At 43.3% G+C, this 22752-nt stretch overlaps 1 protein-coding gene across 1 annotated transcript; it reads right to left on the reverse strand.

The window, feature by feature from the left end:
* Positions 1–13881: 13881 nt before the first annotated feature.
* LOC109738097 (4-coumarate--CoA ligase-like 9) lies at positions 13882–15799 on the reverse strand. The gene is made up of 3 exons (XM_020297194.3): positions 14347–15799; positions 14193–14260; positions 13882–14113 (listed from the first exon to the last, which is right to left on the reverse strand). The coding sequence occupies exons 1-3, from the start codon at positions 15715–15717 to the stop codon at positions 13882–13884; spliced, it is 1671 nt and encodes a 556-aa protein (XP_020152783.1). The 5' UTR covers positions 15718–15799.
* Between the last annotated feature and the right edge of the window lie 6953 nt (positions 15800–22752).

Here is a 22752-nt window from a genome sequence, read left to right on the forward strand (position 1 = left end):
AAAGCAATCATCATCTGTCTTTTTATTAAATTAAAGCAATCATCAGCCTGCTATCATTATTTTGGATCCATCCACTGGTTGTTACCATCACTCTAGATTTCTGCATGCTCTCCTTACATAATCTCACCATATTTTTTCTTATGCATGTCAGATATTGTACACAGTCATACTGAACATGTAGAGAAAAAGAGAAGAGTTTTGCGCGGCAATACAATGTCATGCAGACATCGCTCCATGGTGGGTTCAATGGCAAACCCTCCCCCCTCTCCAGATTGTAATCCAGAGGAAGATATCTGTTCTGAGGTGGATTTAAACGTAGCTGGCCACTCCTATTTACCCCCCAAGGTGTTTGCTCTAACTTGGCATGATGATGTTAGTCATATCATGCATATGTTGCCTTGAAGTGCCTACTTTCGACATCATATATGTCATCTGCTTAGTTTAGACATGTTCTGTAATGCCACTTGTTTAGTTTCTATATCATATATGGGAATTATGCAGTCTCGTGTCTTTTAGCCAGCCATAATATATGTGAAATGTCCAATGCCATCCTGTTTAACCAGGCATCATATATTTGAATGATATCTTGCCCATCATTTTCTTCATTACATTTCCATTTGTCGACAATGTTTATACATTAAACTACTCTTCATGTGAATCAGCCATTTGAGTGGGTGATGGAAAAATCTGGAGTGAAACAAGGCCTTCAGATTAGACAGTGCTACCTATCGAAGCAGATCTCTTGCTGGGTCCCGATAGCTCCTCAGAGATGGATTCAGAGATAGATGACCAGTCCTATTCCCCCACCGAGGTGTATGCTCTAACTTGACACAGTTATACTGCTCATATCATGCATACGGTGTCTTGCATTGCATAGTTTAGACATCATATACACAATATTCAACACCATGTTCTTATTTCAGACATCATATATGCGAATGCCCTCTGCTTAGCATCTAAAACACATATGTGAACTAAATCATGCGATCCTGATTACTTAGATAACATGTATGTGAATTATGTCATGCGATCCTGTTTAGTTATTCATCATATCTCTGAATTATGTTATGCTATGCTATCCAGTTTAGATAGACATCATATATGTGAAATTATGTCATGCTATCCGTTTTAGTTAAACAATATACATGTCAACTATTTCATACCCTCTTTTTCCATACCATCTATTGCATCTGTCTCTCATACAATGTCTGTACATTCAACTATGTTTCCTGTTTATCAGCCATTTGAATTGGAGCGGGTGATGGCAGTATCTAGCGGAGTAAAAACACGGTCTTCAAATAAAACAGTGCTACCTCTTGGTGGAGATAGCACCCTGGTTGTACATGCACGAGAACCAGCCCTACCACACATAACCCAGACTCTCGCAGATTGTACCCCTACTGCGATGGACAGAGAACCAGCTTCACCCAATCTAACCCCAACCCCAGCAGATAGTAACCCAGTTCCAGTTGACACAGCACCATCTCCACCATAGAGCTCCCAAACAAGAGCAGTTAGTAAGGCAGCTCCAGTGCCCAAAGCGCCAGTACTACCACAGCGAACCCCAACTCCACCAGTTAGTACACCTATTCCTGTGGAGGAAGCACAACCAACCAGTCATAGTTTAGCATCTATCGCATTTGATGTTGTTAAATCCTATGTGTGTATCTTCCCATCATGGAAATATTATACTGAAGATGAAGGAAAATGCCAGTTGCAGGTGTTTGTCCAGGAGTTATGTGTAAGTAATGTTATTCATGGCAATTACTTTGCTTTGTCCCATACATTCTACCTCCATGATGGTGCTACCTCTTGAGCATTGCGCTGGTTTTCCCTTGAAGAGGAAAGGGTGATGCAGTAAAGTAGTGTAAGTATTTCCCTCAGTTTTTGAGAACTAAGGTATCAATCCAGTAGGAGATCATGCTCAAGTCCCACGCACCTACACAAACAAATAAGAACCTCGCAACCAACGCGATAAAGGGGTTGTCAATCCCTTCACGGTCACTTACGAGAGTGAGATCTGATAAATATGATAAGATAATATTTTTGGTATTTTTATGATAAAGATGCAAAATAAAATAAACGGCAATGAAAATAGCTAAGTGTTGGAAGATTAATATGATGGAAAATAGACCCGGGGGCCATAGGTTTCACTAGTGGCTTCGCTCAAGATAGCATAAGTATTACGGTGGGTGAACGAATTACTATCGAGCAATTGATAGAATTGAGCACAGTTATGAGAATGTCTAGGTATGATCATGTATATAGGCATCACGTCCGCGACAAGTAGACCGAAACGATTCTGCATCTACTACTATTACTCCACACATCGACCGCTATCTAGCATGCATCTAGAGTATTAAGTTCATAAGAACAGAGTGATGCTTTAAGTAAGATGACATGATGTAGAGGGATAAACTCATGCAATATGATATAAACCCCATCTTTTTATCCTCGATGGCAACAATACAATATGTGTCGTTTCCCCTACTGTCACTGGGATCGAGCACCGCAAGATTGAACCCAAAGCTAAGCACTTCTCCCATTGCAAGAAAGATCAATCTAGTAGGCCAAACCAAACTGATAATTCGAAGAGACTTGCAAAGATAACCAATCATACATAAAAGAATTCAGAGGAGATTCAAATATTGTTCATAGATAATCTTGATCATAAACCCACAATTCATCGGATCTCGACAAACACACCACAAAAGAAGATTACATCGAATATATCTCCAAGAAGATCGAGGAGAACTTTGTATTGAGATCCAAAGAGAGAGAAGAAGCCATGTAGCTAATAACTATGGACCCGAAGGTCTGTGGTAAACTACTCACACATCATCGGAGAGACTATGGTGTTGATGTAGAAGCCCTCCGTGATCAATGCCCCCTCCGGCGAGCGCCGGAAAAGGCCCCAACATGGGATCTCACGAGTACAGAAGGTTGCGACGGTGGAAATAGGGTTTTGGCTCCGTATCTGATGTTTCCAGGGTATATGGGTATATATAGGAGGAAGAAGTACGTCGGTGGAGCAACGTGGGCCCCACGAGGGTGGAGGGCGCGCCTGGGGGGTAGGCGCGCCCCCTGCCTCGTGCTCTCCTCATTGATTGCTTTACGTAGACTCCAAGTCCTCTAGATCACGTTTGTTCCGAAAATCACGTTCCCAAAGGTTTCATTCCGTTTGTACTCCGTTTGATATCCTTTTCCTTCGAAACACTGAAATAGGCAAAAAAACAAAAATTCAGGCTGGGCCTCCGGTTAATAGGTTAGTCCCAAAAATAATATAAAAGTGCATAATAAAGCCCATTAAACATCCAAAACAGAATATAATATAGCATGGAACAATAAAAAATTATAGATACGTTGGAGACGTATCAAGCATCCCCAAGCTTAATTCCTGCTCGTCCTCGAGTAGGTAAATGATAAAAACAGAATTTTTGATGTGGAATGCTACTTAGCATAATTTTCAATGTAATTCTCTTATTTGTGATATGAATATTCAGATCCGAAAGATTCAAGATAAAAGTTTAATATTGACATAAAAATAATAATACTTCAAGCATACTAACTAAGCAATTATGTCTTCTCAAAATAACATGGCCAAAGAAAGTTATCCCTACAAAATCATATAGTCTAGCTATGCTATATCTTCATCACACAAAGTATTTAATCATGCACAACCCCGATGACAAGCCAAGCAATTGTTTCATACTTTTGGTGTTCTCAAACTTTTTCAATCTTCACGCAATACATGAGCGTGAGCCATGGACATAGCACTATATGTGGAATAGAATGGTGGTTGTGGAGAAGACAAAAAAGGAGAAGATAGTCTCACATCAACTAGGCGTATCAACGGGCTATGGAGATGCCCATCAATAGATATCAATGTGAGTGAGTAGGGATTGCCATGCAACGGATGCACTAGAGCTATAAGTATATGAAAGCTCAACAAAAGAAACTAAGTGGGTGTACATCCAACTCGCTTGCTCACGAAGACCTAGGGCATTTTGAGGAAGCCCATCATTGGAATATAAAAGCCAAGTTCTATAATGAAAAACTCCCACTAGTATATGAAAGTGATATCATAGGACACTCTCTATCATGAAGATCATGGTGCTACTTTGAAGCACAAGTGTGGAAAAAGGATAGTAGCATTGTCCCTTCTCTCTTTTTCTCTCATTCATTTTTTTCTTTGGGCCTTTTCTCCTTTTTTATGGCCTCCTTTTCTTTTTATTTTCTTTATTTTCTTTTTTTCGTCCGGAGTCTCATCCCGACTTGTGGGGGAATCATGGTCTCCATCATCCTTTCCTCACTTGGGACAATGCTCTAATAATGATGATCATCACACATTTATTTACTTACAACTCAAGAATTACAACTCAATACTTAGAACAAAATATGACTATGTGGATGCCTCCGGCGGTGTACCGGGATATGCAATGATTCTAGAGCGACATGTATAAGAGAATTATGAACGGTGGCTTTGCCACAAATACGATGTCAACTACATGATCATGCAAAGCAATATGACAATGATGGAGCGTGTCATAGTAAACGAAACGGTGGTAAGTTGCATGGCAATATATTTTGGAATGGCTATGGAAATGCCATGATAGGTAGGTATGGTGGCTATTTTGAGTAAGGTATATGGTGGGTGTATGATACCGGCGAAAAGTGCGCGGTATTAGAGAGGCTAGCAATGGTGGAAGGAAGAGAGTGCGTATAATCCATGGACTCAACATTACTCATAAAGAACTCATATACTTGTTGCAAAAATCTAAAAGTTATCAAAGAAAAGTATTACACGCATGCTCCTAGGGGGATAGATTGGTAGGAAAAGACCATCGCTCGTCCCCGACCGCCACTCATAAGGAAGACAATCAATAACTAAATCATGCTCCGACTTCATCACATAACGGTTTACCATACGTGCATGCTACGGGAATCACAAACTTTAACACAAGTACTTCTCAAATTCACAACTACTCAACTAGCATGACTCTAGTATCACCATCTTCATATCTCAAAACAATTATCAAGCATCAACTTCTCATAGTATTCAACACACTCATAGGAAAATATATTTTTTACTAATCTTGGATGCCTATCATAATTAAAGCAAATTACCATGCTGTTTTGTAGGACTCTCAAAATAATATAAGTGAAGCATGAGAGAACAATAGTTTCTATAAAACAAATCCACCACCGTGCTCTAAAAGATATAAGTGAAGCACTAGAGCAAAAACTATATAGCTCAAAAGATATAAGTGAAGCACATAGAGTATTCTAATAAATTCCTAATCATGTGTGTCTCTCTCAAAAGGTGTGTACAGCAATGATGATTGTGGTAAACTAAAAGCAAAGACTCAAATCATACAAGACGCTCCAAGCAAAACACATATCATGTCGTGAATAAAAATATAGCTCCAAGTAAAGTTACCGATGGACGAAGACGAAAGAGGGGATGCCTTCCGGGGCATCCCCAAGCTTTGGCTTTTTGGTGTCCTTAGATTATCTTGGGGTGCCATGGGCATCCCCAAGCTTAGGCTCTTGCCACTCCTTGTTCCATAATCCATCAAATCTTTTACCCAAAACTTGAAAACTTCACAACACAAAAACTTAACAGAAAATCTCGTGAGCTCCGTTAGCGAAAGAAAGCAAAACACCACTTCAAGGTACTGTAATGAACTCATTCTTTATTTATATTGGTGTTAAACCTACTGTATTCCAACTTCTCTATGGTTTATAAACTCTTTTACTAGACATAGATTCATCAAAATAAGCAAACAACACGCGAAAAACAGAATCTGTCAAAAACAGAACAGTCTGTAGTAATCTGTAACTAACGCAAACTTCTGGAACTCAGAAAAATATACCAAAATAGGAAGACCTATACAATTTGTTTATTGATCTACTGCAATTGGAATCAATATTTTATCATGTTCTGGTGATTTTTAACAATTGTTTTTGTGAACAGAAAGTTTCTGGAATTTTCAGCAAGATCAAATAACTATCATCCAAGAAGATCCTATAGGTTTAACTTGGCACAAACACTAATTAAAACATAAAAACAAATCTAACCAGAGGCTAGATCAAATATTTATTCCTAAACAGAAGCAAAAAGCAAAAAAAAACTAAAAATAAAATTGGGTTGCCTCCCAACAAGCGCTATCGTTTAACGCCACTAGCTAGGCATAAAAGCAAAGATAGATCTAGGCATTGCCATCTTTGGTAGGCAAACCATAAGCAGATCTCATAATAGATTCATAAGGTAATTTTATTTTCTTTCTAGTGAAGTGTTCCATGCCTTTCCTTAACGGAAATTGAAATCTAGTATTCCCTTCCTTCATATCAATAATTGCACCGATCGTTCTAAGGAAATGTCTACCAAGAATAATAGGACATGAAGGATTGCAATCTATATCAAGAACAATGAAATCTACGGGCACATAGTTCCTATTTGCAACAATAAGAACATCATTCATTCTTCCCATAGGTTTCTTAATAGTGGAATCCGCAAGGTGCAAGTTTAAAGAACAATCATCAAATTCACGGAAACCTAGCAAATCACACAAAGTTTTTGGAATCGTGGAAACACTAGCACCCAAATCACACAAAGCATAGCATTCATGATCTTTAATTTCAATTTTAATAGTAGGTTCCCACTCATCATAAAGTTTTCTAGGGATAGAAACTTCCAACTCAAGTTTTTCTTCATAAGATTGCATTAAAGCATCAACGATATGTTTGGTAAAAGCTTTATTTTATCTATAAGCACGAGGAGAATTTAGCACGGATTGCAACAAGGAAATACAATCTATCAAACAGCAATTATCATAATTAAATTCCTTGAAATCCAAACTAGTGGGTTCATTAATATCTAAAGTTTGGTCTCTTCAATCCCAGTTTTACCAATTTTTGCATCAAGATCTAAAAATTCCGAATTTTTGGGACGCCTTCTAGGTAAAGGTGACTCATCTCCAGTCCCATCATTATCAATATTCATATTGAAAAACAAAGATTTAATAGGAGACACATCAATAACTTTTAGATCTTCATCTTTATTTTCATAGAAACTAGAAGAGCACGCTTTCACAAAGCAATCTTTCTTAGCACACATCCTAGCGGTTCTTTATTTGCACTCGTCAATGGAAATTATCATGGCTTTGAGAGACTCATTGATATCGTGCTTAGGTGGAATAGATCTAAGTTTCAAAGAATCAACATCAAGAGAAATTTTATCAACGTTCCTAGCCAATTCATCAACCTTAAGCAATTTTTCTTGAAGCAAAGCATTGAAATTCTTTTGCGAATTCATAAACTCCTTAACACTAGTCTCAAATTCAGAGGGCATCTTATTAAAATTTCCATAAGAATTGTTGTAGGAATTACCATAATTATTAGAGGAATTACTAGGGAACGGCCTAGGATTAAAGTTTCCTCTATACGTGTTGTTACCAAAATTATTCCTACCAACAAAATTCACATCCATAGATTCATTATTATTCTCAATCAAAGTAGAAAAAGGCATATCATTAGGATCAGAAGAAACACTTTTAGTAGCAAATAATTTCATAAGTTCATCCATCTTTCCACTCAAAACATTAATTTCTTCTATCGCATGCACTTTTTTATTAGTAGATCTTTCGGTGTGCCATTGAGAATAATTAACCATAATATTATCTAGGAGTTTAGTAGCTTCTCTTAAAGTGATTTCCATAAAAGTGCCTCCCGCGGCCGAATCTAAAAGATTTCTAGAAGCAAAATTCAATCCGGCATAAAAATTTTGTATAATCATCCAAAGATTCAAACCATGTGTAGGGCAATTACGTATAATTAATTCATCCTCTCCCAAGCTTGTGCAACATGTTCATGATCGAGTTGCTTAAAATTCATGATATCGTTTCTAAGAGAGATGATCTTAGCGGGAGGAAAATACTTAGAGATAAAAGCATCTTTGCACTTATCCATGAATCAATACTATTTTTAGGCAAAGACGAAAACCAAGCTTTAGCACGATCTCTAAGCGAAAAAGGAAATAGCTTCAATTTAACAATATCATTGTCCAAATCTTTCTTCTTTTGCATATCACACAAATCAACGAAGCTATTCAGATGGGTAGCGGCATCTTCACTAGGAAGGCCGGCGAATTGATCTTTCATGACAAGATTCAACAAAGCAGCATTAATTTCACAAGATTCAGCATCGGTAAGAGGAGCAATCGGAGTGCTAAGAAAATCATTGTTTTTGGTATTGGTAAAGTCACACAATTTAGTATTGTCTTGAGCCATCGTGACAAGCAAGCAATCCAACACACGAGCAAACAAGAAGCAAGCGAAAAAAGAGGCGAACGGAAAAGAGAGGGCGAATAAAACGGCAAGGGTGAAGTGGGGGAGAGGAAAACGAGAGGCAAATGGCAAATAATGTAATGTGAGGGATAAGAATTTGTGATGGGTACTTGGTATGTCTTGACTTGACTTGGCGCGAATCTCCCCGGCAACGGCGCCAGAAATCCTTCTTGCTACCTCGTGAGCACTGCGTTGGTTTTTCCTTAAAGAGGAAAGGGTGATGCAGTAAAGTAGCGTAAGTATTTCCCTCAGTTTTTGAGAACCAAGGTATCAATCTAGTAGGAGATCACGCTCAAATCCCACGCACCTACACAAACAAATAAGAACCTCGCAACCAACGCGATAAAGGGGTTGTCAATCCCTTCACGGTCACTTACGAGAGTGAGATCTGATAGATATGATAAGATAATATTTTTGGCATTTTTATGATAAATATGCAAAATAAAATAAACGGCAATGAAAATAGCTAAGTGTTGGAAGATTAATATGATGTAAAAAAGACCCGGGGGCCATAGGTCTCACTAGTGGCTTCTCTCAAGATAGCATAAGTATTACGGTGGGTGAATGAATTACTGTCGAGCAATTGATAGAATTGAGCATAGTTATGAGAATATCTAGGTATGATCATGGATATAGGCATCACGTCCGTGACAAGTAGACCGAAACGATTCTGCATCTACTACTATTACTCCACACATCGACCGCTATCCAGCATGCATCTAGAGTATTAAGTTCATAAGAACAGAGTAATGCTTTAAGTAAGATGACATGATGTAGAGGGATAAACTCATGCAATATGATATAAACCCCATCTTTTTATCCTCGATGGCAACAATACAATACGTGTCGTTTCCCCTACTGTCACTGGGATCGAGCACCGCAAGATTGAACCCAAAGCTAAGCACTTCTCCCATTGCAAGAAAGATCAATCTAGTAGGCCAAACCAAACTGATAATTCGAAGAGACTTGCAAAGATAACCAATCATACATAAAAGAATTCAGAGGAGATTCAAATATTGTTCATAGATAATCTTGCTCATAAACCCACAGTTCATCAGATCTCGACAAACACACCGCAAAAGAAGATTACATCGAATAGATCTCCAAGAAGATCGAGGAGAACTTTGTATTGAGATCCAAAGAGAGAGAAGAAGCCATATAGCTAATAACTATGGACCCGAAGGTCTGTGGTAAACTACTCACACATCATCGGAGAGACTATGGTGTTGATGTAGAAGCCCTCCGTGATCAATACCCCCTCCGGCGAGTGCCGGAAAAGGCCCCAAGATGGGATCTCACGGGTACAGAAGGTTGCCGCGGTGGAAATAGGGTTTTGGCTCTGTATTTGATGTTTCCAGGGTATATGGGTATATATAGGAGGAAGAACTACGTCGGTGGAGCAACATGGGCCCCACGAGGGTGGAGGGCACGCCTGGGGGGTAGGCGCGCCCCCTGCCTCGTGCTCTCCTCGTTGATTGCTTTACGTAGACTCCAAGTCCTCTGGATCACGTTTGTTCCGAAAATCACATTCCCGAAGGTTTCATTCCCGTTTGGACTCCGTTTGATATCCTTTTCCTTTGAAACACTGAAATAGGCAAAAAACAGCATTTCGGGTTGGGCCTCCGGTTAATAGGTTAGCCCCAAAAATAATATAAAAGTGTATAATAAAGCCCATTAAACATCCAAAACAGAATATAATATAGCATGGAACAATCAAAAATTATAGATACGTTGGAGACGTATCAGATGGTTATAATACAACAAATTTTCCCATATTTCTCTATAGAGAAGGACCGATTTGGAAACTCAGCATGAGGTAACCTGTGCTAATACTTCTGCTATCTTCAAGAATGCTTGGTGGCAGTATCGGAATTACCTGAAGAAAACATACTTCACTGGCAAAGAAACTCATCAAATTCCCTTATGTTCTCCTGAGACACATTTACTGGACGATGACTGGGAATGCCTTGTTCTGTACTGGTCCCGAACCAAGAATGTGGTAAGGTCTATGAGCTCATTTTCTATTTTTAAGTATTATATTCTTATGTCTTACTATACTCTGTTCATGTAGAACAAGTTCTTAAACCTGAAGAACAACTGTTCTCATTTAAGATTCCATTGCTATCGTGCATACTGTTTTGCTTTTGTATCACTGTATTTACTCATACAAACTTATTTTTAAATTGAAGGATCCAATCGAAACTCCAATGGCACAGCAGGTATGTTTACGCATGTTTCTTTAACATGTTTGCTCTTATAATTAAATAGCTCTGTTGATTTTAATTTCAATTGTGTATACAGTTGACTTCTCATATCATGCACAGTACTAGCATCACAACAGAGCCAATAGCGTTGTTGTACATGTAGACCCATGGTACCCATCTGAAATCTTGTTGTGCCGTGTAGTTTCCCACGCTTTTATATTCTTTCAGTGCTGCTTTGTCTTGAACTGTTATGATTTGAACTGTGTCTCTATTTTGATTTGGCAAGACAATGCAGTGACCGTAGGACATAGATATATGTTTGTTTGATGCTTTTATTATGTACTACTTGGCAATAGAAGACTTGGTATTTTAATCCTGTCCACCTTACTAATGAACTGGTTCACTGAAATGGGTTTTATATACTAGTACATGCTAAACCTGTTATGTGTCTGCTTGTTTCTTCTTTTAGAATGCTGACAGAATATTGGGGAAGAGTGCCTTATTAAGCAATGGTAAAGGAAGTAATGCAGATAAGGTTCAGGATAGTGAGACATCCTTGTTGGTCTCCAACAAAGCTGATAAAACAGCTAAGGAAAACTATCTTGAAGACAGTGAGACAACCCAAAGTCTTGTCTTGGTTTAGTGTTCGAGTTACTGGCCACTACCGCTTGCACAAGCTATTCAAACTCACTGTCTGAATCAATTCGGTTTCTTTAGTCTCAACTACAAGCTGGAAGACATCGATCAGCTGTGCTGCGACAAGAAGCGGAAGGACTGCGGAAGTCCCTGGAGCATTCAGATGCATACTTTCTAGTGCAACAATAAGCGTTGGACGATTTTAGTGCCAAACATGACAAAGCTAATAAGATTGCTAAGCTTATTGCCAGCATGGTGGATACCCAGGATAACGTTTCTTAATCTCTTCTGAAGTTGTTTCAGTTATGGACTTGTTTTGCTGCCACGTAAATTTGCACTGGTGGCCAATTTAGACGGCCAATGTATGTAATATGCTGCTTTGTTCCCTATATTTGCACTGGTGGCGAACTTTGATGCCCAGTGGATATAATATGTGTAATAGCCGTAATAGCCTAGCATTAGTTGCTTGCTTATTTATTTCCTTATTGTCTTGTTTAGTTGTTTGCTTGTAGTCACTGCAGTTCTTTTTTCCGCGTTTTTCTAGTGGCCTCAATAAACTAGGCCACAATAACCATGGCAACACACGGACTGTTGTGACCTTCGTCCTTCTACCTGCTGTAGTGACCATGGACCTCCAGGGGCTGTACGATCCATGGGCCTTCCACAGGCCATAGGATCCATGGGCCTTCTATGGGCCGTCTCATCTATGGGCCTTCTACGGGCCGTATAATCGTTTCGCCAAACATGGGCCGTACTATTCGTGGACCAATAACAAACCACAAAATGGGCCGTAAACGGGAGTGGAAATCATCTGTTTTATGGCCCGACCATAACGGGCCGTTAATAGACCGTAATTGATGACACTATGAAAACAGCCCAACGTGTTAACGGGCCACAAATAGGCCGACTGTAACCACGGGCTGAATTTGGCCCACAAGCGGAACAGGCTGGTAACGGACCGTAAGTAATCGAATTCTGGAAATGAGCCCAAAAATAAATGGGCCCTTAGAAGGCCGAAAGTTAACATGGGCTAGAAACGGCCGACGGACTAATGGGCGTTAATGGGTATAAAGCGATACACTGTTCATTACGGGTCAGTTTCACCACGGGTCGTTAATAGGCCAAGAGTTACAGAGGGCCCCATATGGGCCGAAAGACGTCATGGGCCATACATGGGCCGAAAGTTACAACAGGCTGGAATCATACTGGACGGCCCAGATGACGCTACTGAGCCTAATTCGGATAAGTCGTAACGGGCCGTGACCTAGCGGGCTGTAAATGGGCTATATGCGAACATGCTGTTAACAGGCTTTTCATGGGCTGGCCCGCTACCTTTTGACCAAGTCAAACGGGCTGGCCTTTTTACCGGAATGGGCCTCTGTTGGGCCGTGCCACGTGTCGACGTATCATAGGCTCCTTCGGTCCAATGAGTGGATGACAGCTGTCCCAGCGGTGAGGCGACACGCGGTTCCTCTGGCCATTGAGAATTTTACACGTGGAAAATCGCCATTGGTCCGGGCTGTTAACGAGTTATCGGATCCAAACCGGAACCTGGTAGCTTAATGGCGACCCGTTACGGTGGATGCCACGTGTTGGTTACCCTTGACGAAAGCAATTCGATGACGCGCGATTTATCGTCATGGAAGTGGACACTTCTGTGATGATAATTTTGGTAATGTCATGAAACACTTCTACGACAGCACAGGTATGACTATCTTGATTCTGTCATAAAATCGTTATTGATGTGCATGCATGACAGAAAACGTGACCTACTATGACAAACATGTATCATCACAGAAGTGTATTTTTTTTATAGTGGGCATGCAGTTTTTGGCAGTGATGGCATGCTCCACCCGTCCAACCTCCCATGCTTGTATTTTACTTTTAAATTTGAATCTACTATATCATTTGAATTGAAAGTCCAATATATGATCATTTGCATATTTGTGTTACTTGTGACGAGGGCTTTCAAATAAGACCACTCTTGAATACATTTTGACGAGTTTTAAAAATTTCGCCAATTTCAAATACTAAAACTTAAAACTCAAACCTTAAACCCAAAACCATAAGCCCTAAACCCTAAACAGTAAACTCTAAACCCTCAAAACAAATGAAACTTGGTAAAAAATAAATATTATGACTATTAAGTTTTAATATTTGAAACTTAGTACAATTTTAGAAGTTATAGAAATGTATTCAAGAGTGGTCTTCTTCGAAAGTGCTGGTCGCAAAGAACACAAATATGCAAACGAAACTTAATTTGAACTTTCGGTTCAAAAGATAAAATAGATTCAAATTTGAAAGCTAAGATAAAAAAACATGGGTGGAGCATATGTAGTATTGCGCTATCTCCACCGTTGAATCACAAAAATGAAAGGACCAAAATAGTTAGATTCTACTGTAAAAGGACTCAAATGATAAGCATGCATGCATGCATTCAAAAGATAAACCATCTGTACTCTTCCAATTTTTGATATTCAAATGGTTGTTATTATTTCCAAAGGCCAGTTAAAAACAAGGAGATTGCAGGCGGCAACTGATCAAAAGAAATCAATCGATTGCCAAAGTGCCAACTAGCATATCCGTATATAATCAAGTGTTGAGATATAAGTGGACACTCCCAATTCTGAAATAACAAAGATGGTATAGTTGTTGTGCATGCATGTGGGCTAGAAAGAAGCGGCAAATCCGTATTAAGCAGCTGCGGGTTTGATCATGTTGATGAACTCGTCCCTGAGTTGCCTCCGCAGGATCTTGCCGGAAACCGACTTGGGGATGGCGTCCACGAGGTACAGCATCCGGAGCTTCTTGTACGAGGCTACACGCGAGGCCACGTACGCCATGATGTCCGCCTCGCTCTCCGCCGCGCCACTCCGCCGCACCACGCACGATACCGGGATCTCACCAGCCTCCTCGTCCGGCAGTCTGCACCACATGACTCACGAGCTCAATGACATGTCGTTGCCGAAGCAGATGATAGTGGATTAGATGCATGGCTACTCACCCGAAGACGGCTGCATCTTCGACCGAAGGATGGGACAGGAGTATGGCCTCCAACTCCGCAGGAGCAACCTGAAATCAAGGAACAGATTCCAGTCTGCATTTAGTAAAGCAATTAGAAGATGAGTATGTTGCATGTAGGAGAGGATCGTACGTACCTGAAAACCCTTGTACTTGATCAGCTCCTTGATCCGGTCGACGATGAAGACGTCGCCGTCGTCGTCGATGTAGCCGATGTCCCCGGTGTGCAGCCAGCCCTTGGCGTCGATGGTGCGCTCCGTCTCCTCTTTCTTCCTGTAGTAGCCCTGCATCACGCACTGGCTCCGGACGCACAGCTCCCCTGGCGTGTTCTTTGCCAGGGACCGCCCGGTGTCGGGGTCCACGAACTTCACCTCCAGGTTGGGCAGGATGAATCCCACCGAGTTCCTCTTGGCGATGTGCCCCTTCTCCGGGTCGTCGCCGGCGTGCGTCAGCGTGATGCAGCTGTGCTCGGTCAGCCCGTACGCCTCCTCCACCTGCACGCCGGGGAACTTCCTCTGGAAGGCCGCCAGGAGGTCCGGCGCTAGCGGCGCCGCCGCGGTCATCACGGACTTGAGGGCCAGCCCGGAGAGGTCGAACTCGTCGGCGATGGGGTTCTTCACCATGGCCAGCATCACCGGCGGCACCACGGGCGCGAACATCACCCGGTGCGCAACCAGCGCGCCCAGGAACGTCCGCAGGTCGAACCGGTCCATCACCACCACCGTGCCCTTGTGCCGCAGAGTCGCGCAGCAGATGCCGGTGATGCCGTAGATGTGGAAGAACGGCATGAGGCCCAGCGTCACCACCTGCCCCAGCAGCTCCGTCCCGACGGCGAACATCGACGAGCAGAGGTTGGACACCAGGTTGCGGTGGCTCAGCATCACGCCTTTAGACACCCCGGTTGTGCCGGACGAGTACGGCAGCGCGCACAGGTCGGACTGCTGCACCGGTTCCAGCGGAACCACCGGCGGGCCGGTGCGGTCCGCCGCGGCGAGGAGCTCGTCCCAGCTTATCGCGCCGGCCATGAGACCCTGTTCGCCGATACCGATGACCGGCACGCCCACGTCCTTCACCTTGTCGTAAGCGACCTCGTTGGCGACCACAAGCCTGGCCTCGGAGTCCTCCACCTGTTTCCTGATCTCGGCGGCGAGGGAGCGGGGGTTCACGCCGGAGAAGATCGCCCCGGCGGCCATCACACCGAGGGACACCACGGGGTACACGGCGAGGTTCGGGAGCGCGACCACCACGACGTGGCCCTTCCGGATGCCCACGGATCGCAGAGCCCTGGCGAACCGCGCGACGTCACGGGCCACCTCGCCGTAGGTGTAGGACCGGCCGCCGGGAGCGGCCTCCACAAGGGCGACCTTGTCGGCGTAGGCCTCTGCGCCCGCCAGCACGAAGTCCGGCACGGTGACGCCATCCGGCACGGCCACTGGCGGGAACCTGCTCCGAAAGATGTGCTCCTGCTCCCCCTCCTCCTCCATGACGGCGATGGCCGCGTCACCCATGCTGCGCTGGTGGTTGTGAGAGGCTTGGTGGGCGGTGGTGAGTTGGAAGGCTGCGGCTTTGCTTGAATTTGTAGAGATGAGAGGTTTTGAGGAGTGGCGAGAGGAAGACGAGGGCATGCTGGTGGCGGTGACACAGTTCTTGTGTGTTGCCAAGACAAGTGGTATGTAGGTAAGGTTTGGTTGAGTCATGGCCTTTTGGCTTGCAAAGAGTGTGTCCAGTCCAGTCCATTATCATGCACATGGAAGCACACAAGAACCTTCACTCTGGGATTCAGTTGTGTTAAACTTCTTTGACTTTAAATCTCTCTGTATAAGAGCGGCCCTAGAGTTTGTACATGCATACGGTTTGTATATAAACCATATACATTCTGGAAGGTGTGTGCGTCGAGTTATTTAAAAAAACATTCCTCTAAATTTTATTGATCTCCAAAAATTCTTATTTGGATGTCCAAATTGAGGTGCATGAAATGGATTTGGTATTCCCTAGCAGCAAATTCGGTTGTTTGGTTGGACAAGAAATTCCTGCTTGCCATCGCTGGAAAAAAAATCCCACTTGTGTGGAAACAAAAGCTAAATTCGGCCTCATATTCGCCCGCATGTAAAGTTCCCTTGCATGATATGGAGCCCTCCCGCTTTGATTTTCACCGATTTTTTGTTACCGGCTGCAGCCGCCGCTCGCGTCGGAGCAGTCGCCGTAGGAGCAGCCGGAGTTGCCGCACGAGGCGTAGGCTTTGGACGAGGCGCCGCCATGGTCTTCTTCTTGGCGGCGCCGCCGCCGCCAGCTTTCGAGCCCGTTTGCCTCTGGTAGGTGCGGCAAAAAGGGCGGCATGACGTTGCCAGAGACGCGGTGGCCACCCTAGACACCATTGGCGCAGTTGGAGGCGGAGCTTGGACCCGGCGGTTCTTTGTCATCCCCAAGCTTTTTTTCGACACCGGCGGCGGTGCGTGGGTGGTTTCCGGCTGTGAAAAGCTGTCTCCGGTGGTCGGCGGGGTCAGCGGGGGGGGGGGTGGCTATCCATTCCGGCCGACTTAGAGGTCATCGGTGGTGGCGGGAGGCAGTGCGGCGCGGGAGGGCGAGAGGGAGTTTTACTCGGCCCCGCACGATGGAGTATATTTAGAAAAATCTTGAGGGAATAGGGAGTTGGAGTAAAAATTATACTCTGATAACGTTTTTAGGGGATTAGCTAAGTCCACCGTAAGGGAGTAAACCGAAAATTTTACTCCCTTATGGCCGTATTGGGGATCGGTTAGAAATGGCCTTTTGGGGGGGGGAGCACTTAGTTCCCACCCAAAGTACATGTAATTGACCACTGGTCATCCGGGTTTGATCCGTTTTGAATGCATAAGGTAGATAATGGTCAACCTTTTACTTCAAAAAAAGAAAACTATGATTTTTTTGCGGGAAATTACTTGTACTACTCATGTAGCCGAGCTACCAGCAGAATTATGCTAGAGTTGTGTCGAATATTATTATACAAGGTAGGTTACAGTTGGAATTGGTTTTGAACTGTGTGTAGACAGGGTAGGAGTTGGGTCCTAATAGGACACTTGTATCCTATGCCTCTCATATATATCAGGGGTAGACACACGATGTAACCTATGCCAACATAATAGCACAGGAACGCAGGGAAAGCCGACGGCCTGCGCCGGCGTACAGAGCGACCGGGTGCGGTATTGTAGCGGTGTCTGTTGGGAAACGTTGCATGGAAAACAAAAAAAATTATACGCACACGCAATGATCTATCCATGGAGATGCATAACAACGAGGGGGAGAGTGTGTCTATGTACCCTTGTAGACCGTAAGCGGAAGCGTTTCTCAACGCGGTTGATGTAGTCGAACTTCTTCGCGCTTCAACCGATCAAGTACCGATCACACGACACCTCCGCGTACTGCACACGTTCAGCTCAGTGACGTCCCTCGCCTTCTTGATCCAGCAAGACGTCGAGATAGTAGATGAGTTCCGTCAGCACGATGGCGTGGTGACGATGATGGTGAAGTGATCCTCGCAGGGCTTCGCCTAAGCACTACGAAAATATGACCGAGGGTGTAAACGGTGGAGGGGGCGCCGCACACGGCTAGGCAATTGTCTGGTGTGTGCTAGGCGCCTCCTCCCACATATATATAGGTGGGAGGGAGGGAGGAGCAGCCAAGGGGGGCACCCAAGTAGGAGGAATCCTACTTGGGGTCTCTCCCAAGGTGGAGCCCCCCTGCCATGTATAGGAGCGGGGGAAAGGCAGGGGAGGGTGGCGCCCCCCTCCCCTTTCCTTTCTCCCATGAGAGGGAAAGGCATGAGGGACTAGCCCTCCCCTTTTTCCTTCCCTAGGGTTGTTTGGCTAGGGAAAGGGGCGCACCAGCCCCCTGTGGGCTGGTCTGTCCCTCCCTTGGCACATTAAGCCCATATACATGTCGGGGGTGCCCGGAACCCCTTCCGGTGACCCGATTTCTTCCCGGTACGTTCCGAAACACTTCCAGTGTCCAAATACCATCGTCCTATATATCAATCTTTACCTCTCGACCATTTAGAGACTCTTCGTCATATCCGTGATCTCATCCAGTGTTGGGGAACGTAGTAATTTCAAAAAAATTCCTACGCACACGCAAGATCATGGTGATGCATAGCAACGAGAGGGGAGAGTGTTGTCCATGTACCCTCGTAGACCGACAGCGGAAGCGTTATCACAACGCGGTTGATGTAGTCGTACGTCTTCACGATCCGACCGATCAAGTACCGAACGTACGGCACCTCCGAGTTCTACACATGTTCAGCTCGATGACGTCCCTCGAACTCCGATCCAGCCGAGTGTTGAGGGAGAGTTTCGTCAGCACGACGGCGTGGTGACGATGATGATGTTCCACCGACGCAGGGCTTCGCCTAAGCTCCGCAACGGTATTATCGAGGTGTAATATGGTGGAGGGGGGCACCGCACACGGCTAAGAGATCTCAAGGATCAATTGTTGTGTCTCTGGGGTGCCCCCTGCCCCCGTATATAAAGGAGCAAGGGAGGAGGAGGCCGGCCCTAGGAGGGGGCGCACCAAGTGTGGAGTCCTACTAGGACTCCCTAGTCCTAGTAGGATTCCACCTCCCATATGGAATAGGAAAAGAGGAAGGGAAAAAGAGAAGGAAGGAAGGGGGCGCCCCCATTCCCTAGTCCAATTCGGACCAGACCAAGGGGAGGGGTGCGGCCACCCTTGAGGCCCTTTTCCTTCTTTCCCGTATGGCCCAATAAGGCCCAATACGTATTCCCGTAACTCTCCGGTACTTCGAAAAATACCCGAATCACTCGGAACCTTTCCGAAGTCCGAATATAGTCGTCCAATATATTGATCTTTATGTCTCGACCATTTCGAGACTCCTCGTCATGTCCCCGATCTCATCCAGGACTGCGAACTCCTTCAGTACATCAACATACATAAACTCATAATAAAACTGTCATCGTAACCTTAAGCGTGCGGACCCTTCGGGTTCGAGAACTATGTAGACATGACCGAGACACGTCTCCAGTCAATAACCAATAGCGGGACCTGGATGCCCATATTGGCTCCCACATATTCTACGAAGATCTTTATCGGTCAGACCGCATAACAACATACGTTGTTCCCTTTGTCACCGGTATGTTACTTGCCCAAGATTTGATCGTCGGTATCTCGATACCTAGTTCAATCTCGTTGCCGGCAAGTCTCTTTACTCGTTCTGTAACACATCATCCCGCAACTAACTCATTAGTCACAATGCTTGCAAGGCTTACAGTGATGTGCATTACCGAGTGGGCCCAGAGATACCTCTCCGACAATTGGAGTGACAAATCCTAATCTCGAAATACGCCAACCCAACAAGTACCTTTGGAGACACCTGTAGAGCACCTTTATAATCACCCATTTACATTGTGACGTTTGGTAGCACACAAAGTGTTCCTCCGGTAAACGGGAGTTGCATAATCTCATAGTCATAGGAACATGTATAATTCATGAAGAAAGCAATAGCAACATACTAAACGATCGAGTGCTAAGCTAACGGAATGGGTCAAGTCAATCACGTCATTCTCCTAATGAGGTGATCTCGTTAATCAAATGACAACTTATGTCTATGGCTAGGAAACATAACCATCTTTGATCAACGAGCTAGTCAAGTAGAGGCATACTAGTGACACTCTGTTTGTCTATGTATTCACACATGTATTATGTTTCCGGTTAATACAATTCTAGCATGAATAATAAACATTTATCATGATATAAGGAAATATATAATACTTTATTATTGCCTCTAGGGCATATTTCCTGCAGTCTCCCACTTGCACTAGAGTCAATAATCTAGTTCACATCGCCATGTGATTTAACATCAATAATTCACATCACCATGTGATTAACACCCATAGTTCACATCTCTATGTGACCAACACTCAAAGGGTTTACTAGAGTCAATAATCTAGTTCATATCGCTATGTGATTAACACCCAAAGAGTACTAAGGTGTGATCATGTTTTGGTTGTGAGATAATTTTAGTCAACGGGTCTGTCACATTCAGATCCATAAGTATTTTGCAAATTTCTATGTCTACAATGCTCTGCATGGAGCTACTCTAGCTAATTGCTCCCACTTTCAATATGTATCTAGACCGAGACTTATAGTCATCTAGACTAGTGTCAAAAACTTGCATCGACGTAACCCTTTACGACGAACCTTTTGTCACTTCCATAATCGAGAAACATATCCTTATTCCACTAAGGATAATTTTGACCGCTGTCCAGTAATCTACTCCTAGATCACTATTGTATTCCCTTTCCAAAATCAGTGTAGGTTATACAATAGATCTGGTACACAGCATGGCATACTTTATAGAACCTATGGCCAAGGCATAGGGAATGACTTTCATTCTCTTTCTATCTTCTGCCGTGGTCGGGCTTTGAGTCTTACTCAATTTCACACCTTGTAACACAGGCAAGAACTCTTTCTTTGACTGTTCTATTTTGAACTTCTTCAAAATCTTGTTAAGGTATGTACTTATTGAAAAAACTTATCAAGCGTCTTGATCTATCTCTATAGATCTTGATGCTCAATATGTATGCAGCTTCACCGAGGTCTTTCATTGAAAAACTTTTATTCAAGTATCCCTTTATGCTATCCAGAAATTCTATATCATTTCCAATCAGTAATATGTCATCCACATATAATATCAGAAATGCTACAGAGCTCCCACTCACTTTCTTGTAAATACAGGCTTCTCCAAAAGTCTGTATAAAACCAAATGCTTTGATCACACTATCAAAGCGTTTATTCCAACTCCGAGAGGCTTGCACCAGTCCATAAATGGATCGCTGGAGCTTGCACACTTTGTTAGCTCCCTTTGGATCGACAAAACCTTCTGGTTGCATCATATACAACTCTTCTTCCAGAAATCCATTCAGGAATGCAGTTTTGAACATCCATTTGCCAAATTTCATAATCATAAAATGCGGTAATTGCTAACATGATTCGGACAGACTTAAGCATCGCTACGGGTGAGAGGGTCTCATCGTAGTCAATCCCTTGAACTTGTCGAAAACCTTTCGCAACAAGTCGAGCTTTATAGACAGTAACATTACCATCAGCGTCAGTCTTCTTCTTGAAGATCCATTTATTTTCAATGGCTTGCCGATCATCGGGCAAGTCATCCAAAGTCCACACTTTGTTCTCATGGATCCCATCTCAGATTTCATGGCCTCAAGCCATTTTTCGGAATCTGGGCTCACCATCGCTTCTTCATAGTTCGTAGTTTCGTCATGGTCTAGTAACATAACCTCCTGAACAGGATTACCGTACCACTCTGGTGCGGATCTTACTCTGGTTTACCTACAAGTTTTGGTAGTAACTTGATCTGAAGTTACATGATCATCATCATTAACTTCCTCACTAATTGGTGTAGGAGTCACAGGAACAGATTTCTGTGATGAACTACTTTCCAATAAGGGAGCAGGTACAGTTACCTCATCAAGTTCTACTTTCCTCCCACTCACTTCTTTCGAGAGAAACTCCTTCTCTAGAAAGGATCCATACTAAGCAACGAATGTCTTGCCTTCGGATCTGTGATAGAAGGTGTACCCAACTGTCTCCTTTGGGTATCCTATGAAGACACATTTCTCCGATTTGGGTTTGAGCTTATCAGGATGAAACTTTTTCACATAAGCATCGCAACCCCAAACTTTAAGAAACGACAACTTTGGTTTCTTGCCAAACCATAGTTCATAAGGCGTCGTCTCAACGGATTTTGATGGTGCCCTATTTAACGTGAATGTAGCTGTCTCTAATGCATAACCCCAAAACGATAGTGGTAAATTGGTAAGAGACATCATAGATTGCACTATATCCAATAAAGTACGGTTATGATATTCGGACACACCATTACACTGTGGTGTTCCAGGTGGCGTGAGTAGTGAAACTATTTCACATTGTTTTAACTGAAGGCCAAACTCGTAACTCAAATATTTTACCTCTGCGATCATATCGTAGAAACTTTTATTTTCTTGTTACGATGATTCTCCACTTCACTCTGAAATTCTTTGAACTTTTCAAATGTTTCAGACTTTGTGTTTCATCAAGTAGATATACCCATATCTGCTCAAATCATCTGTGAAGGTCAGAAAATAATGATACCTGCTACGAGCCTCAATATTCATCGGACCACATACATCTGTATGTATGATTTCCAACAAATCTGTTGGTCTCTCCATAGTTCCGGAGAACGGCGTTTCAGTCATCTTGCCCATGAGGCACGGTTCGCAAGCATCAAGTGATTCATAATCAAGTGATTCCAAAATCCCATCAGTATGGAGTTTCTTCATCCGCTTTACACCAATATGACCTAAACGGCAGTACCACAAATAAGTTGCACTATCATTATTAACTTTGCATCTTTTGGCTTCAATATTATGAATATGTGTATCACTACGATCGAGATCCAACAAACCATTTTTCGTTGGTGTGTATGACCATAAAGGTTTTATTCATGTAAACAGAACAACAATTGTTCTCTAACTTAAATGAATAACCGTATTGCAATA

Source organism: Aegilops tauschii, chromosome 2, assembly GCF_002575655.3.
Source record: "Aegilops tauschii subsp. strangulata cultivar AL8/78 chromosome 2, Aet v6.0, whole genome shotgun sequence".
Taxonomy (NCBI): domain Eukaryota; kingdom Viridiplantae; phylum Streptophyta; class Magnoliopsida; order Poales; family Poaceae; genus Aegilops; species Aegilops tauschii.

Bases quoted from the DNA above. Each gene is read 5' to 3' on its own strand.
- LOC109738097 (XM_020297194.3), bottom strand. From the start codon at position 15,717: ATGGGTGACGCGGCCATCGCCGTCATGGAGGAGGAGGGGGAGCAGGAG. The intron at 14,261-14,346 runs GTACGTACGATC...CCTTGATTTCAG, and splicing joins TCAAGTACAAGGGTTTTCAG to GTTGCTCCTGCGGAGTTGGA. The intron at 14,114-14,192 runs GTGAGTAGCCAT...CATGTGGTGCAG, and splicing joins GAAGATGCAGCCGTCTTCGG to ACTGCCGGACGAGGAGGCTG.